Source organism: Lagopus muta, chromosome 16 (genome assembly GCF_023343835.1).
Source record: "Lagopus muta isolate bLagMut1 chromosome 16, bLagMut1 primary, whole genome shotgun sequence".
Lineage (NCBI taxonomy): Eukaryota > Metazoa > Chordata > Aves > Galliformes > Phasianidae > Lagopus > Lagopus muta.
In genome coordinates, this window is record NC_064448.1 from 13,817,284 (window position 1) to 13,835,200 (window position 17,917).

Below are 17,917 nucleotides of genomic sequence, written 5' to 3' on the forward strand. Positions count from 1 at the left end.
TCCCAGGGGACGTCTGCACAAGAAGCACACATCTCAGACAGTGCCTGCTGTAAGAGCACGTCCACAGTAACAATTAGTCAGCAACGACTTGCACAAGAGTCCGCACGCATCCTCTTACCGCATGCAGTGCGCCCAGACAAGTGCATATTCAACTACACTGAACAACCACAGCTAACGAAGTCCGTTTGGATTTATGGCCCAGTAGTTTCTTGAAGATGTTCTCTATCTGCAAACATCACACTCTGATGCTTGGCAGAAAAAGAACCCTTCTGGATGTCAGAACTAGACGTACCAATGGCTGATGTCTCCTAGGCTTTACAATCCTGCAAAAGCAGACAGCTTTTGTGAGCAAGAGATGATTACATGAGGGATGAGTGCTTCCTGCGGGACAGCCTGCAGCAGGACTCGGACTTCATGCTCTTTGAGGCCCAGTAAAAGGCATTCTGAGTTTCAGCTCCCCTAGAACCAGGCACTTTGCATCAGCACTCACCTCACGCCGCCATCCCCAGGAGCCAACAGCCACAAACTTCAATGCCATTCAAAAACAGTTACAATTGCACAAACTAAGTGTTCAAAGGTAACAAATACTGGGGTGCTGCTCAGTGGGAGTCAGTTCCTGCTCCATGTGGTCAAAAGAACTTTTTTAAACCTTCACTATGAGGACAGGGCATGCTGCACTTCCTAGGCTGGGCTATGATTGCATTGCTGGAGCACCTCAACCCCTCAGTGATGGAAGCCCAACAACTTTTGGGTTTTTTCAATATTCCACTGAAAACAAATAAAAATGACACTGGATTCTCCAAACAATCCGACTTGCTTCAGCTTCTTCTTGGTAGAAGCGGTGACCTGATCTTCCTCACTAACTCATCCACAGACCAACCTCCAACCTCAGCTCTGCTTCTGCATTCATTTTGCTTGAAAACCACCCAATTTTTGCAGTTTAAACTTCTGTGTTAAAATCTTCATGATGGCAGGCCAGCAACTGAGAAAGCACATTTGACTAATTTAGGTTACACCAACTCCTCTATCAATCATTCAATTTAAGGACAGACCAGCAGTGGTACACAGGAGCACCCAGTGCTACCAAATGACAGCCGTCACAATTCTAACCAGGGAAATCTGTGGCAACGTGGTGCTCACAGCCTGACACAGGCCCATACAAGCTCTCATGAAGGAGACATCTTGATGGAGAGCCTTCTGAACAGCCCGGCCTGCCTTGTCTTTCTCCCTAAGCCATAACATTTACTTTATGTAGGCACAGTGCAAAACGATTAAGAATGCTTCAGCTTCTTCACATCCCAAATGTGACCAAAAATACTTAATATTATGGGTTGAAGGAACACTGACACTTAAAAACAAATGAATGTCTCCAATTACCTATTTATCTTAGATGTGCTGGTAATTATTGTTTTGTCCCATGGTTGAGTGCGTGGACATTCGCAGAGTTCCAGGCCATGGACAAGGCTCAGTGGCTCTGTAAAGTGACACACAAGATCTCCCCAGCCTTCCTGAGCACGTGAACAACTGCATTCAGTAACATTTCTGTCCAACCTCATGGAACCAAGAAGCTGACTTCATAACAGGATTTTGACAAGAACCACATCAGGCTGAGCTCCATCAAAAGAGGAAAGCTGGAGTGCGACAGAAGGGCTGAAGAGCTGCTTCCCCAGCAGAGGAGCCGCACAGGAGCTGCAGGTACACACTGGGCAGTGCCTGAGCTGGCGCAGGGAAAGCAGGCTTCAGCCGCTCCTGAGCCCCGCCATCACTGCGTGGGAAATCAAGAACCACATCTCAGTCCTCCTGCTGAAGAAAATGCACCAATCCAAGCCATACAGCTATTATTTACACAGGTCAAATTTCTCCTCTTGCCTGTGCAAAGGTAGGAACACCTACAGAAGCTAGAGAATGAAGTCCACACATCACATGACAACTATACAAGCTCCCTACTGATTTACCTAAATGCACAAAACTCCTAGTTTGCTGCCTTTAAGAACTTCCAGGCAAGGATTCATGGCCAGCTTGTTTTTCTGTCCCAGCACAGCGAAAAGCCCACGGAGCAGTCACAGATCTGACTGGCAGCTGGGTGTGATTCACACACCAAGTCATACCCATCTAACTACAGCCGCACATTCACACCAACCTGAGACACAGCACCTGTCTGCACAGACACTGCCACTGCCTTCAGTCCACACTGCAGCTGAGCCTGGAGGGTCGCAACTACAGTCAGCAGCAGCAAGTACAGAAATATGCATTTACCCAACTGAATTGCTTCTAATCAAATCCACATGTTCGTACACTATCAGTACATCAACACTAAATCAGCATTAAATTCTCATTTGTCGGGTTCATTTGCAGCCAGGCCTGCTGGCAGGCTCGATGCCTCACACGGCAGCAGCAGGCAGGGCTGCGAGGACAGGCGTCTGCTTCTAGTGGTGACGAAACTGCAACACGAGATAGCATCCAGATAGCTTTGCAGCCGTAGGACGGAGGGAAAAGCCCTCTACTGTGCTAATAATGAGCTGAAAAACAGATGACAGGGTAGGGATAAGTGATCGATTTCCTCATGGGAGGAAGACGCACAGGAGCCCTTTGCAGTGCTGTGCTGTACACTGCATTCCCAATGGCCTGGAATAGGTGGCAAGGGGGGAATCAGAGCATGCCAGGGATGTCAGCTATTCCCACGGCAGAGATAAGGGCTGGCTGAAGAGCTGCAGAAAACCTGATGGGACTGAATAACGGGGAGATAAAACCACAGATGAAATTCCATGAGAACAAAGCACACAGAAAAAAAACCACTCCTAATTTCACATGTAAAGTGATGTGCTCCAAACTGGTGATAACACCCTGAAACTCCTGCTGCAGTCATGACTGATAAAACCATCAGCTCACACCCATCCAGCACTTAAAAAAACCCAATCTAATACTAGGGAATTATTTGGAAAGAGATGGAATTAAGGCACCACACAAAGCTACAGCTTGCCTGCGCCTTAAACTCAAGATGCAGCCTGCTCCTTCATTTGGAGGGGACACATCACAAGTAGAAAATATTTTAAATAGGAAACAGGGTTTGAAAAGATAAACAATGAGGAATAATTGATTAGGCTAGGACTCTTCTGCCTGGAAACAGAGACTGCAGCAGTGACATACGACTGAGTCTATAAAATCATCAGCTGCGCAGAGAAGGTAAACAGATCAGTTGTTCCCTGTTTCCAAACAATAAAAAAGCTATGAGATATCAACTGAAGGTAGCAGCTGTCGAGTTCAAAATAAAAAACGCTGACGTGTTGAGCTCCTACAGTATTGTCTGTGCTCCAGAAGGCCTCCCCCAGGATGCCAGCAGCACTATACATTCAAATGGACCAGGCACGACTACAGAAGAACAGTGCATTGACCGTTATCCAAATGATACCGACCTCCAGACATCCTAGAGCTGGCGAGGGTAAAAGGGCTCAGACAAACACCTACCTCACTTGTCCCGACCTCACGCTCTTTCCTAAGGTATCCATTTCAGCCACTGCCAGGAAAGAATGGCAGAATAGGTGCTTTCCCCTGGTCCTGCGGCTGTCCTTACACCACTAACATCGATTACATCTCCGGTACTCCTCAGCCCTTCACTGAACTCATTCAATTTGCCTACATGGCAAAAGCTGATCTGTGGAGTGGAGGACTTGGAGAGGCTGCCTTAATGCCCTGCTGGTTTAGCACGCTGTCCATTCAGGACAGCACCCAGCAAGTGCTGCAGGTGCTACAGGAGAGCAAGAACAGCACCAGCCCTCTCCCACGCCAACTAGCCAACAGGATGGTTTAAGACGTAACATACGGCTTCACCTCCAAAGAACAGATGAAAAGAAGGAAGCAGATTGCTTGTATTCTCTGTTCAACAGAAAAGCTATGATTCAGCTCTTGTGGGGAAAAAAACAGAGAGGAAACTAGTTTCACATTTTTTTTAATTCAACAGGTACTTATGAATAGAAGAATTAGTCTGGCTTATATACAACTGAATAGTAAAGGTTACTTTAAAATTAAACATTGCACCTACGGCCTCCAGCATACGTACAGTAAGGAACGTGCCATGCCTCCAGTGAACTAAAACCTGTTGCAAACAGAGAAATGCATCCAAGCCTGGTGAGGACCGCAGCCAAAGGAAAGCCAAGTTATTCCTTCCCCTACTTCTGCAGCAGCAATTCGATCACTACGTTACTCAGTGCTACATGCACCACAGAAGCCAAGGGGCTGCAACCAGGCAGAATAAAGTGATTCATTGATAAGAATATGCTATTAAAAATCCAGCAAGTCCCATTTCTACTGCTGAATTTACAAGAAGCGAAGGCCAAGTGAGACTAGTAGGATCTCCCACAGCTCTGACCTGCACAGCAGAGGGCACACTCTCCCACATCAGCACCACACTGCCATTGCCTTGCCCAGCATCTTACCACATGGCCAAAACACTGAGGCTTCTGGGGCAAAAGCACAGAATTTTATTACTCCTCCCAAACCACATTGCCATGAAAAACGGGAGCGCTGCGATGCATTAAGAGATACACCCGATTCATTTTCTTCAACGTTTTACAGAGAAGCAGGAAAAATGCTCCTCCAATCTCCTCTACCGATCAGGGGTTAAATCAGGCTGTGACAATCAGACACAAATAGCCTTAACCAACCCTGTGCAAGAGTCCCACTGAGGCTTAAGAGCCATAAGCAGCAGAGGCACGTGTGCTTCTATCCGAGGTGCAGATGGCAGATCGAGCGCAAGCCAAACCCTGAGCAGAGGGCTACGGGACCGACACTGACTACAGCTACAGCAGCAGGGCTCATGGAGGGCTTTCTCTTTTACAGGAGACGAGCAGTGGTAACCCTGCTGAGCTATTATTGGTGAGAAATACAATTAAGTACTTCAATTTAAAATCCGTGTTCTGTTGCACATGAAAAACAAACGCAAAATGTTTAAAGTTGATTTGCTTTCTCAGTTCTGGTTTGTTTGGTTGTTTTTTTTTTTTGCATTTAACACCATATCAGCAGCAGCTGCTCCAACAGAATGCTATACTTATACATCACAACTGTGCTGTAACGTTCACCTTGAGCATGCAACACAGGAATGGTTAAGAACAGAAACCATCTTAGCACCATCTTGCACAAAATCTCATATCTTTAAGAGAGCAAAGCATATGTTACACATAACAAAGCCTCTGAAGTACAGATGTATTGTTATGTTTTCCATTGAAGAACATTAAGGATCCTGCTATATGTGACCAATGTGAAGCACAATCTTCATATGAAAGCACTAGAGGATTTCTGAAGGTGATTAGAGATTAGGAAGACACAAATTAAAAGCATACTTGTTAACTTCAATTTGTTTTTAATCTAACATAAAATGAAAAGCCGGGGATATCATTAACACCTCCAATAATGCTGCTTCCAGCAGTTGTTTGGCTCTCATTTTATCCAGCTTCCACACTTGCAAAGCCAAGCACCTCACTAACAGCCAGCTATAGCCCACGCTAAGCTCCTGCCCCAGCAGCCGGCTTCAGCACTTTGTGGGCCACAAGCTAAGTCTCAATATCCCAAACAAATAAGAGTGGAAGAGTCATTCTCAGGCCCAAGTCTGCAATCCCAGCCCAACAATCCATGATCCAAATGAATCCTAAGGATTGCCTTGTTTCTTCAGCAACCTACCTGCAATTCTGTCCCATCCGAGCACGGGGCATGGATCTGTTCCCCTGTTCAAGTCAGCTATTCGCCAGAAGAGCTCCAAGCTGATACCACTCAGCTCTCAGACTTTATATGACTCACCGACCTTTTATCACAGACCTATAGGCTGGGGCCAAAGACTGATGGGTTTGGAAGACTTTTGCCTTCCTGCTTTTACAGAAAAGGACAAGCAAAGCCACAGCAATGAGCACCCTGTTCCTGCCTGAGTGCAGGAAGCCCACAAACACACCTGACAGGGAACGCTGGGTTCTGCCCAGCTGGGATCCCCACCTCCTCACCACTGACACCGCGGCTGTGCGGCTCAGCTCCCCGCTCAGCCCCGGTGCTGCCGCAGCGCCGGTCCCACGAGCTGACCATCTGAACACGGGATCTGCATGGATAACTGCTGTAATAACGCAAGTGCTCGACACGGCTGCACCGTTCCCAATCGCTCCCTGGGACTTACGTTACGTGTCAGATGAGCGGGTGTTTGCCCACAGCGATGGTGTCGGTCAGCTAAAGCTTTGTTGTTGGGTTTTTTTAATCAACTTACTCCCTTCCCATTCGCGCAACGCCAAAATTGTACCGAAATTTTTGGCTAGGACAAAGGAAAAAAAAAAATCGAAAAGAAATCAGCGGCCAAACGCTGCTATCTCGGAACGCCGAGCACGCCGAGGGAAAGGCGGCCGAGCGGAGCCCGCAGCCCGGCTGTCACCACGGCGGCCCGCCGCCAGCGCCCGGGGACGTCCCGGAGCTTTTCCTCCTCCCGGCACAGCCCGCACACGGCGGTGGCCCCACGGCGCCGCCCGCGCGCTGCCGCTCGCCCTACCGGCGGGACGCGCCCGCTAACGGCCGGCCGGGACGGGCAGCCCCAGCCCCGCGGCCGCCGCTCCCCGCCGGCACGGCCCCCACCCTCTCCCCGCCGCCCCGGCGGAGCCGCCGCTCGGCACCCGCAGCCCAGCCGCCCCGGGGCGCCTCGAGCATCCGGGCGGAGCGCGGGCCGGCCGCGCGGAACCCCGCATGGCTCCCGACACGGCCGGCCGCGGCGCTCACCTGGCCCGCAGGTACCTCCGCCTCCCCGGCCGCCGCGGCATGTGGGGCCGCTCTGCGCCTGCGCGCCGTGCTGTGGGAATGCGCGTGCGCAAGGGTCGCGCGGGGGCTCAGGACTACAAACAAGATGGCGGCCGCACCGCGAGGAGGCGGCAGCGCCGTCTTACGGGCAGTCCGGGAACTCTCGGCGCCGCCTTCCGCCCGCAAGCCCGACCGGCCCCGCCCTGCCCCGCCCCGCCCTGCCCGGCGCCGAGGCGATGCTAGAGGTCGCTGGCGTAGGTCGGGCGGGCCTCGCGGCCTTTCCGTGGGGCGCGGCGCGGCGCGGGTCCGGCCCGGAACGCGAGCTGGAGGCTCGGGGCGGTGCCGGGAGGCACGGAGCGCGGATGGGAAGCCGGCACCCCTTGGCTTTGGAACGCCTGGGCTTTGTCCGCGCCGATTCTCGCTCCTTTCCACGTGTGAGGTTCTGGCAACGCACGGCCGCCCTGAGCAGCCCGCCTGACGGCAGCCCGGTGCCGCGTTCCTTCCGCAGCCGCACCCGGCTCCGCTCCACACAGCGCGGCTGCCCGCGCTGACCTTAACCTTAGTACAAACACTGTCTCGCCCCAAGCGTTCCGGTTTCTGGTGCCACCCAGCGGTGCCGCTGCTCGGCTCCTAGTGAGGCTGCGGCTGCGCCCGGTGCTGGGCCGTGGCGGAACGGAGGGGCTGCGGGCGGCGATTGGCGCTGTGCTCCCGGCCACTGCTGGGGTCAGCCGGCCCCGCTGGGTGCTCGGTGCTCCTGGGCTCTCGCGTCACTGCTGTAAAGCGCTATGAAATCCCGCCGTCTCACAGCGCTGCCTGCTGGGACTTCACCGCATCCTCAGTTAACTCTAGAGATTTCCCACGTCATGTGCAGCCCGTGATTGCTGGGCGAGCCCGTGGAGATAAGGCAGATAAAAGATCCAGCCCCGAACTCCACCTATAGGCACTTGTCTCCAGCTGTTTCCCTGCACGTTTTCTTCAATTGGGCTAAGAAGGAATGTGACTTTTGGCCATTACCTTGTAATTGTAGAACGATGAATTTATTGACACTCTTATTTCGTTTTGGCAATTTTTTTTTCATATAAAAAAATGTAAAGAGAAACATGCCTGGTGGCTGCTGGCTTCTTGCATGGGCCCAAGTGTACCTCCAGCTCCCTGTGAGCACTCTATGCATTCCTGGGCTACCAGGAACGAGAGGAGAGGTACAGATCTGCACAGGCGCTGTACTTGGAGAGGTTTGATGCCCCTCCTTACGTCTGTAGGTATTATGTGGCCGAGGTTGGGTGGAGGTGGGAAGAGGTAAATTCCCCCACAAGGCTGTACTACCATTGTAACATGCCTGCAGCCTAGGAAGTCTTCAGGCCCTATGGCATGGCCAGTCCCACCTGCTCACATGCAGGACCCAGCAGAAGGCTGCAGGATTCCTTAAACTGAGTTCATACCACCTCCTCCCCATGTGTCTTTGGTTGACCTGTGCATTTTTACTGCAATTGCTCAGAAGGGACCGCTCATACTTTTTCCCAGGGAAGACACCAACAAAAATGACTCCTCTTGGAACTGGTTTACAAAACCATACAGTCGTGCTGGGGATTTAATGCAGTCATAACCATGTTGCAAGCACATGAGGGCTGAGAAACTGCTTGCTCTCAGGCTGCGAAGGCAGGCAGGGCTGTGGTTCCACAGCAGTCCTTCAGCTGTGTGCTGATGCAGAGCCTTGTAGGCTGCTGGCACTGCGCAGATGGGGCTCTCAGGTGAGATCTGGATGGGCCTCCTGACTTCAAACCATGAGAATGTGGGCGGCTGTTTATTTCTGAACAGGCACAGTGTAACTGCAAACTTTCTCATGTCAACCTAAATTCTTCAAAAGGCATCAGCAGAATGTTTTTTTCTTGCCAAAACCTACAGTTTACACAGAGAGATCTAGAACAGTCGCATAGAAGCAAGCACTCTACCCATCCAGATCTGCACATCAGAATGCTAAGACAGCCTTGAGATGATATATTTTAATTAATTAATGTTTAAGACTTATAGAAAAGTAAATCATTCCCTACTGAGTGATAATGGGGTCTTAAAGCAATGTAACCCTCATCCACCACTTGTACAACATACACATTTAGTGTAGCAAAATGCTTGGAGTGCCTGTTTGCATTCAGAGAAACGTATTTAGAAAATAAGAATGGCTAAAATCTGTCCTGTCTCTGAAACATCTCTTATGTCCAATCCAAGTCAGATTTTCCAAAATACTGCTTTTCTTCATCACAGTCAAGAGATGGTAGGGCATCTCTGCGTGTTTGCATCAGCTCTCTCAAAGGAGAGAGTGTCTGCCAGAGATATCAGCTCTGACAAAACAGATTCCCTTCCAAATAATCTAATTCATCTCGAAGGCTGCTGTGAGTGGACTGCTTCTGCAGGTAGCTCAGAATCTCTTTCTAACATTTCTCCTTCTGATAGGTTTTGTGACAGTGCAGAAAGAAACACACAGTGTATGCAGCTGCAGTGCAAGGTTATGGGAGCCTACTCCATTCTCTGTCCCACAGGAGACTCATTTGAATCATGGCAGGCTGCCCTGGATGACGATTGGCTTGTTTTTACCAAGCACCAAGTAGGGACAGCAGGGTTCAGGGAGCAGCTTGTGAAGAGCTTCGGGCTGAGCTCAGCAGGCATCTTTATTTCTATTGCAGCAGATAGGGGAGCAGCGGGCTACAACATAGCTGTGCCATTCCTCCACACACCTCATCAGGTTCATTCAAACCCACCGACACAGCGTGTCATCCCTTGGCTTTGTGCAGAGCAAAGGTGCCTGGAAGCAGAGGGCAGAGCTTCCCCAGCAGCAGCAGCTGCAGCCTGCTCACACACAGGCGCTGCCTGCAGTTCTGCCTTGCCGGCATGGAGCTCCTACTGACTCTGTTTCTCAAGCGCCCTGCAAAGATGTGGAAGGCATGAGTGGTCATCTTCAGCCACGGGTGGGGAATGAAGAAAATGTGCCCCGTGAGGCCAGAGGGAGTTGGAGGATGGTAAGCCCTGAAGGGCCCAGTAATGCAAGAGGACCTGATGGAAGGACATGCGTTTTCCAAAGCAGTGCACTGCTCAAGTCTGGGCAGTGTGTGGCACGCAGGCACTGAAGGAAGGCCAGGGCCTGAGCCTGCTGCTCCCAGCACTCACACAAAAGGCAGCTCCTTTGCTACAAGACAGAGCAAGAAGAAGGCGCTAATGTTGATGGTCTGATGGCAGGATTGCAAAGTTCCTCTCCACAAAGCTTGTCTTTTTATATCAAAGCCAAGAGATTCACTTACGTCTTTGTGGGGCTTTAATGCAAGTGAAACAGTTGAAAGAAGCACTCGTTTCATTGGCACCTTGAAAAACACTTTCCACATAATCACTGCACATGCATTGTACTCACTGTTGGGAAGTGTAAGTGGGCCAGCACTGCTTCACAGCACAGAAGAAGGGCACAGTATGAAGTGGGGGGTAGACAGCTTATGGCTGGGGTACAGAGCAGTATGAAAGGATCACTGACCCACACAGCAGCTGCACAGACTGTGGGAGACGCTTCCTCTCACTTCAGCATGGTGCCCATCTCTGCCCAGCTCTATGAGCATACAGGGAGAGCTCTGTGTCTTCCAGCCTAGAAAACAGCCCACACTGTGTTTCCATTATTTCCTTCATAAAAGCATGCTTTTTTCTTCTGTAATTGCTTAATGCAATCTGAAAATATGGCTGCGTATCAGTGGAAGTAATGGGAAATGTCAGAGCCTAAATGGTGGGCGTCATTTTAAAATAGCTTTACCTGAAAAGTTCTAGGTGGGACAACAACACCGGGTTGCAATTAAGGGACAGAAGAAAATCTTCACAGGACGGTGGGGGTATTGTTTTGAAGCAGAAGAGCAGGCTGAGGAAGTGGCTGAGATGTCTGAATTAAAGGCTTACATATATGTTCATATACAGTGACTGTTGTGCTGATAGATGTGCGTGTTATATGCATTTAAATGATACAACATTGTGCGTAAATTACGTATGTACGACGCATTATATGTTTCTTGTTAGTGTTGCATTTTCTGTGTTGTGTGTTATTACGTATTATGCATACATGTGCTGTCTGCACAATACAGAGAACAGATGTATTGAGTGAACTGAACCCACGGTCCTGGAAGCTGAGTAGTTTGGATTGGAGCTTACAACTAGAACTGTGTCAATGTGTGCAAAATAATTAGGCAGATAAAATGCGGACGACAGAAGACAGCCAAGGAAATGCAAGATGCAGCGTAATTAGGGGCTGCCAAAATGCGTACAGAATGGAGGAGCAGCTGGACACAGGCAGGTGAGAGCCCACGTCTGTCTGCTATCCACGTGCACAGGAGGTCATGCTGAGAGAAAAAGTGGAAGGCTTTGGGGAAGGCAGCTTTGTGGTGTTTACTACAAAAGTGCTTAGGGTTGTTCTGGTGCTGAGAGCTCTCTTTATGGGGAATGAGTCAGCCACAAAACCCACTTCAACCTGAAATCAGAAGAAATCCTAAGATAGATTGTTCGTAAGAAGGAATTGCCAGCACCAGATCATGTTCACTCCTGGGCTGCAGACTAAACAAGAGATGAGTCACACACCTGCTTATGTAACCACAACCCCAGAGCTCCTTGATAAAACAGGGATAGAACAAGGCAAATTTGTGCTGAGCTCTGCTCCGAGCTCTGAGGGGATCTGGGGAGCTGCACACCGCTGATTTTCACGTCTCTGTCAGGCAAACGTATGGAAACTATAACAGGGAACTGATCGAAATTTGGAAAAGTAGGGTGAAATTGTGCTGAGTCACTGCTGCGGTCCGACCCCAGCAGGCTCAGCTGCACCCAGCTGCTCACTCACCCCCACCAACCCATGCGAGAGAGAACCAAGGAGGCCAAAGTGTGAGACCATGTGGGTTTGGATGAGGACAGTTCAGGTAAACAGAAGCGGTGTGCATAAGGAAAGCAAAATGAGGAATCCATTGCGACTTCCCCCCAGCTGGTAGAGGTGCAGCCACCTCCAGGCCAGCAGGATCCACCAGGTCTCGGGGTTCCTGGGCACTGTAGCTCCTCCTCCTTTCCCCCCATAGCATAATACAAGACTGCCAAAACAATGACAGTCTTCTTGATTTCAGAGAGGGTTAACTGCCTCGCCAACATAGCAGAGGGGCTGGAGCTCCAGCAGGTGTGAAGGCAGGGGTTGCAGGGGCTGCATGAGGCAGCAGGGCTGGGACTGAGCCCTGTCCATCCGTCCTGGCCAGGGTGATGTATGGCAGTGCCTGGGGGACTCTGCCTGCTGACAGAGGTGACAGGGTGGTGCTTCAGTGCACTGCAGGTTACAACTGCAATAGGCATCATCATAATTAATATCAGTACCAGCGTACCTGGTGGTTGCAATATACGAAATGTGTGGTCCGTACAAACGACTGTGCTGAACTGTAAGCTGCAATCAAAGCTCTGTTTCTGTGCACAATCCAATCACAAGTTCACAGAACAGCTCAGGCTGGAGGCATCTCTGGAGAACCGCCCGCAGGGGGAGCAGCTGCTGGGCAGGATGAGGTTCCCACCAGGTGCAGCAGACCCCGGGCACAGCACAGTGCCCCGAGTGCAGCCCATCCACTGTTTGACCAGCAAACTTTTTCCTGCTGCTGTCCTTTTCTTACAGCAGGATCCCAGGCTGAGTTTCTAGTTCATCTCTGAAAAGGAAATATCAGCCACCAACTTGAGGATATGCCACAATTTACTGACAATGACAAGATTTCCTGGAATATTCTCTTTGGCTGGAGGACCATCCCAGCGTCTGTCCATCCCACCTCCTAACAGCAGAGATGCTCCCGTCCTCCCGGCACCGTGGTGGCCATTCCCTGGGCTCTCTCCAATGTGTCTGGGTCTCTGTGTTACCGGGGAAACCACACCTGGACGTTGTGGCCTCACGAGGGCAGAGTAGGTGGGAATGGAAAAGTGACCTCAAGCTGCTGGCAGCACTTCTCCTAACACAGCCCAGGGATGAGCGATGCTCAGTGAGAGCTGAGGAAGAAGAGCTGTGCAGAGCCTCAGCTGCTCCCCACCAGCACCTTCCATCCCCACGCTGTCCCCAGGTGAGGTTGGGCTGCCCGCTCAGCAGTGGGGCTGAGTGCAGTGCTGTGTGCTCTCCGGCACCCAGCTGCTCCCACAGGACCTGGCTCAGCCATTCCCCTCCTCAGTGTCCCACGGTGGCTGGACCTTGCGATACTCATTGGGCTCCTGGTGCCAGGAGAGGCCGCAGACTCACTGGTGGGGGCATCTGGAGACGCTGTGCTCCTTGTGCCTGGATGAGACCCTGAAGGACCAATGGGGAGATGTTCTTTCCCAGCACTGGATCCTTCCCCAGGTCTGGCAGACCAAGGAGTCCTTTGGGGTGTGTGTCATGAGGCTCAGGAGGGAAGCAATGGGCCCTGGTGGTGTCCCAGCACTGGATGCAGCTCCTGCAGAAGGTGTGCCTGCCTATGCGAGCCATGTCTGCCAGTGGGCAGAGACAGATGGGACATGTCTCCTCCTCAGGGCCCTCCACCAACTGCACCTGTACCTCCTGGCAGCTCCTCCTGACTGACTCCTAGCTGCAGCTGCGCTAGCATTGAGGTGCTCAGAAAACAGACTCACTGGAGGCTGCCTCTCACAGAGCAATCAGCAGTGTCTGGGCCTCAGCACCCCGTGTGTTGCTGACAGTGATGGACACTTCGTGTGCCACTTGCAGGAGCTCTGACGTCTGCTGTTCCTTGAGCAGGATCCTCGGTCACTTGCAATCCACTTGCAGGGCGTTGATGTCTCATGTACAGCTGGCAAGGCCTTGATATCTCATGTTCCATCCGGGGAAGGCACTGATGTCTCAAGAGCTGCCAGCAGGACTCAGAAGAGGGCAGAACACTCTGGGTATCTGTACCCTGAGCCACCTATATATATATCCATCCACTCCGTTGTGAAGTCACGGGATGACAGCGACTCCCCAGTGGTATCACAAGGCACACAGATGTAGATTTTTTTTCTGCTAGTTGTCATGCTAATAATAGTTTTGATGTTTGCCTGCCAGAACCCTCCTAAGAAATTCCATGGGGCAGTTCCACAGACACTGAGAAACAAACAGCTGCTTGAAGCAACGAGCTTTGTTGCTGGGACATTCCCAATGAGCTGAAGTCAGTTGGGAAAGGAGCTGTTGTGATAGAGAAACTTACAATATGAAGTATTACACGCACAGTATTATATTTCCCATAACATAATATATGTGGGAAAAACAAGCAATTGTGATTACACTCTTTATTACAATGAAACTTGAAATTGATGTAAATGTAAATGTAAAAGTACAAGCTTGTATTGGTTCTGGCCTGAAGTCCTCAAGGACCTGTAATAATGAGTCAGCAATAGCAAATGATCACCTCTGCCAGTCTGAGACTGCAATCTGACATAGAATGTAATTAATAGGAACTGTGAATTCTACAGTTTCAGTGGTCCTAATTCTAAATCACAGAATCAGAATCAACAAGGTTGGGAAAGACCACCCCTGAAGAGCAGCTGGGCACTTGAGAACACAGGACATCCTGAAGATGCCAAACAAGAGCAAACCAAGAAACTGAAGAACAATGAAGCAGGGCAGACTGGGTGGGATTGGAGGCAGAACCCAGGCTTCAGCACTTTTAGAGCTCTGGGAGTGCTCCTTTGCCCTTTCCCCTTTGCTTACTTACACTCACCCCATAGGGAAAGCACTGGTTTGCCACTGGTCTGCTCCCTGTGTGCCCCTACCAGCAACATCTCACTTTCATAATCATCCCCTGTGGCTTTCAGGTTTGCAGTCCCCTGAGGCCCCTTCACTCCTCTCCAGCCCCACAGTCCCCAGCTGCCACAATCACATCCCCACCTCCCTCCTGCCCACAGCCCCAACCAGGGCATTGGCAGTGCCTTCAAGGCAAGTGGGATCCTGCCAACAACAGCAGATGTAAAGCACAGGGGTGCCTGCTCCTTACAGATCCCCTAAGAAAGGGACTCAGATTCTGCAAGGCGTTTATTAAAAACAAAACAAAACACGCTGGAGACAACATGAGGAAAAAAAGAACAACATAATCTTACATTCCTTGAAATATTGGAAAGAAGTCATGCAGCATTGCACAGACCTTGAGACAGGACATGGCATGCTGCTCAGGCTCTGCCAGACTAGGACTTTACCTGCACTGTGGTCTTGAGTATTCCTCTGGGGTTTTCCCAGGAGTACACAACTAGATCCATCATTCCTGCAACTGAACAAAAACGTGTTTAGTGAAAACACACTGCTTCACTCTAAGATAAAGCCAAAGCAGTGTCATTGCCAGGTGCACAGCAGAGCTGCCTGCAGGTGTCCCCATGCAATGAACTGGGAAGCTTGTCCTGCACTGGGAAGTTTGTCCTGCACCTGCTTGGGGTCACCGAGCCCTCGATGTGTGATGGTCACTCGGCCAGCATCAGCACGGATAGCTGGGATGGAGATCTTGCACAGTGCTCCAGCAGCAGCCTTACTGTGCCCGTGCTGGTTTTGGGGAGTGTTATTTTTTCTCACAGTACTTCCTGCTGTGCTGTGGCTTGGTTTTGTGATGAAAACAGCGTTGAAAACACACAGATGTAGCTGCAGCTCAGCAGTGCTTACACAGTTAAGTGCTTACAGAGCATGCTGTAGGTGCACAGCTGGGAGGGCACACAGCCAGGACAGCTGGGATGTTCCAGATCATACGGTGCCGTGCTCTGCAAGAGAAGCAGTGGGGAGCTTTTCCAGGGGAAAAAAACTGCTGCTATGCATTAGTTGCAGTGGTATACAATTGCATTTTGCACCATGAGCTCTTCTGGAGTAGTTTTCTCAAGGGGAGGAGGGTTTGTGCTTTTTGAAAAATATGTATTTCCTCTTTTTCCTTATCTATCTGCCGTAATACCAACCCTCACACTTTCTAACCGTCACCTTTCCCATCCTCCTCCCCCTTCCCGCAGGGCGGAGCAGAGCGGCTGCTGGGCCTGCCTGCCAGGGGAGCACAGCAGCGCCTGTGACGGGACAGCCAGCCCCGCAGCGACTGCTGCATCCGTGGCGTGAGCTTGCTAGAAGGGAGAGACAGCGATGTTAACATTGCTGGCGCTCTAACGGGGGTACCGTGAGAACGGCGAAGTGCGCGAATCCCGAGGCAGAAAATCCCCGCACGGCAAACTGCACCGACCTGGCAGCCAGCGCACGGCAGCGGCGGGCAGCCCGGGGCCATTAACGTCCATTGGGAAAAGCGCACGTGGTGCAAAGGGAGAGAGCAGAGCTGCCTCACCGGGCGCTGCTGCGGGTGAATTCTCCTCTTTCCGCTCCGGGGTGACGCGGGCGGTGACCTGCGGACCGCATCGAGGGGCCGAGCGCTTGGAGGCTGCTTGTGGGGTGACGGCGTGCCCTCGTGCGACCCCGCCCGAGCCCGGGGGCCGCAGCGCCTGTCGGAGCGGCAAAGGACGGCGGCGTTCCGCGGAATGGGGTGCCGAAAGAGGGCGGCCTCGGGCGGGGCGGGTGATGCGGGCGCGTCCCCTTTAAGAGGAAGAGGACGGCGGAGGCGACGGGGACCGCCGCGGCGAGCCGCGCACGCGCACAGCTTTTCCCCGCGACTTATTTGGCGCTGCCCGCAGCGGGAGCCGTGCGCTCGGGTGGGGAGTTGCAGGACAGAGCGGGCGCGCGCGTGCGCAGAACTCCGTAGGGCCCGGCCGCCCGCCGCGCTCTTTGTGGCGCTGCCGGAAGCGGCCGCGGGTTGCGGAGCGGGGCGGCTTGGAGCGGCGTCTCCCCGTGTCGCCTCAGCCGCCGCGGGCACCATGGAGCCGGCGGTCTGAGGGCGGAGCGGCCGGCCCTGCCCTGCCCGGTCCGACATGCCCGCCGGGCCCTTCGGCGCAGGTAAGGCCGTCCGGGCCCGACCGCTCCCCTCCCCCCCACCCCTCCGCCGGGCCCTGTGGCGGCGGCCGCTGCGCGCCCGGCTCTGGGCCGCCGCGCGGCGCGTCGGGGCCGCGCTCGGCGCCGGCGCCGCGCTGAGCGCCGGGCGGCCGATGGGAGTGGGCCGCGGAGAGCTCCGGGCCCGTCCTGCCCTGCTGTACCCGGGGTGGGGGCCGCGGTTCGGGAGCCGCGCGGGGCGGAGGGAAGTTGTGCTCGGCAGCGCCCGCGGAGCTGCGCGGAACTCGGCGCCGGGCTCCGTCCCGCTCCCGCCGTTAGCCTCGTTTTTCTCCCGCTGCCCTGCGGGCGGGCGCAGGTGCGGAGTGGCGGCGCTGCAGGCCGTGCCCGTTCTCCTCCGGGGCGGGGGGAGCCGCTCCGCTGTGCGAGGAGCGAACAGTGAGGCGCTGCGCGGAACCGTCCTTCGGCGGCATCGCGGGGCGCTCCGCCCTGCGGCCGCGGTAGCTGGGCGGTTTGGGGTGCGGGTGCAGCCTGGGCAGCCCGAAGGGTCGCCTTCTCACCCGGCTCTGACAGGTGGGACGGCGGCCAGAAGCAAAGCGGTGGTGATGTCTGAGTGATGAAGCTTGAAAGCAGAGTAAAATAGCCGGCGCTTATAAAGTTCTCTGACTCTGCTTTCTTATGGGTTGACGAATGCTCAGTGTGACAGCCCCGAGTTCCAGGCTGCTCCTCCGTGATGAGGGCCCCGGCCCCTTGCACTGTGATGGCTGTGTCTGGCCTTGTCCTCAGAACCGGGCTGAGGTGGGGGCTCTGACCCTATGAGTGGGGTCTGCTGTGGAGAGTGGAGTCTCCTGCCCCGAGGCTTAAATGGGGGCTGCCTTTAGGTTTGTGTACTGACCTCCGGCAGCTGGATGATAAAATTGGGCCAACTCATCTTCCCTGGCCGAGGGGGGCAGTGACGCTCCTCTCTTCCACAGCAGCTCTGTGACTGAATGTGTCACCTGAGCTAGAACTGGGGTTGTGAGTTCCTGCTCTTTTCTGCCTCATCTCTTCCTGCCTTGAATGGAAATCTTTCGTTTAGTAGTAATCCTGGCATGTATCTCCATTTATTCTCTAACAAAATACTGATATTAAGCAGAGCAGGGCCTGCAAGCTGCTCTATGTGATGTCTCTTAACGTGATATGTTCTTAGAGCGGGGGCACCTACTGGGTGGGCTTTGGAGGTGGGGGCCTGGAGGAGTGCTCACTTCTTCTGCCTTGCAAGGGTGGTGCTGA

The 17,917-nt window shown here is 52.8% G+C and overlaps 3 protein-coding genes across 12 annotated transcripts in view; 1 reads left to right on the top strand and 2 right to left on the bottom strand.

Moving 5' to 3' along the window:
- NDRG3 (NDRG family member 3) overlaps positions 1-6,865 on the bottom strand; it is a 56,338-nt gene extending 49,473 nt beyond the window's left edge. For 2 of the 3 annotated variants that reach the window (XM_048963095.1, XM_048963092.1), the window contains exon 1: positions 6,742-6,865. The gene's annotated coding sequence lies outside the window, so the exon portion shown is untranslated. Of the gene's footprint in view, positions 1-6,154; positions 6,432-6,741 lie in introns of those variants that run through there. The other variant, XM_048963093.1, reaches the window with a different exon arrangement.
- Positions 6,866-12,429: 5,564 nt separating this feature from the next.
- On the bottom strand, positions 12,430-16,631 carry LOC125701287 (translation initiation factor IF-2-like). Of its 5 annotated transcripts, none has more exons than XR_007380195.1 (2): positions 15,167-16,631; positions 12,430-15,014 (listed from the first exon to the last, which is right to left on the bottom strand). XR_007380195.1 is itself a non-coding variant. In XM_048963099.1 (2 exons), the coding sequence occupies exons 1-2, from the start codon at positions 16,629-16,631 to the stop codon at positions 15,003-15,005; spliced, it is 690 nt and encodes a 229-aa protein (XP_048819056.1). In that variant the 3' UTR covers positions 12,430-15,002. The 5 variants fall into 5 exon arrangements, 2 of the variants coding, with proteins under 2 accessions (XP_048819056.1, XP_048819054.1); XR_007380197.1 differs by having other exon boundaries at positions 12,430-13,936; positions 14,944-16,631; XR_007380196.1 differs by having other exon boundaries at positions 12,430-14,125; positions 14,944-16,631.
- Positions 16,479-17,917, top strand: part of RALGAPB (Ral GTPase activating protein non-catalytic subunit beta) — a 64,592-nt gene continuing 63,153 nt past the window's right edge. For 2 of the 4 annotated variants that reach the window (XM_048963083.1, XM_048963084.1), the window contains exon 1: positions 16,479-16,654. The gene's annotated coding sequence lies outside the window, so the exon portion shown is untranslated. The remainder of the gene's footprint in view (positions 16,655-17,917) is intronic. The other 2 variants (XM_048963085.1, XM_048963086.1) reach the window with 1 other exon arrangement.

What these genes read in the sequence shown, in the direction of transcription:
- LOC125701287 (XM_048963097.1), bottom strand. Translation starts at nt 16,631, where the DNA reads ATGTCGGACCGGGCAGGGCAGGGCCGGCCGCTCCGCCCTCAGACCGCC. An exon ending in TGCCGTGCGCTGGCTGCCAG is followed by an intron (nt 15,493 to 15,953) that starts GTCGGTGCAGTT and finishes CTTCTCTTGCAG; the next exon opens with AGCACGGCACCGTATGATCT.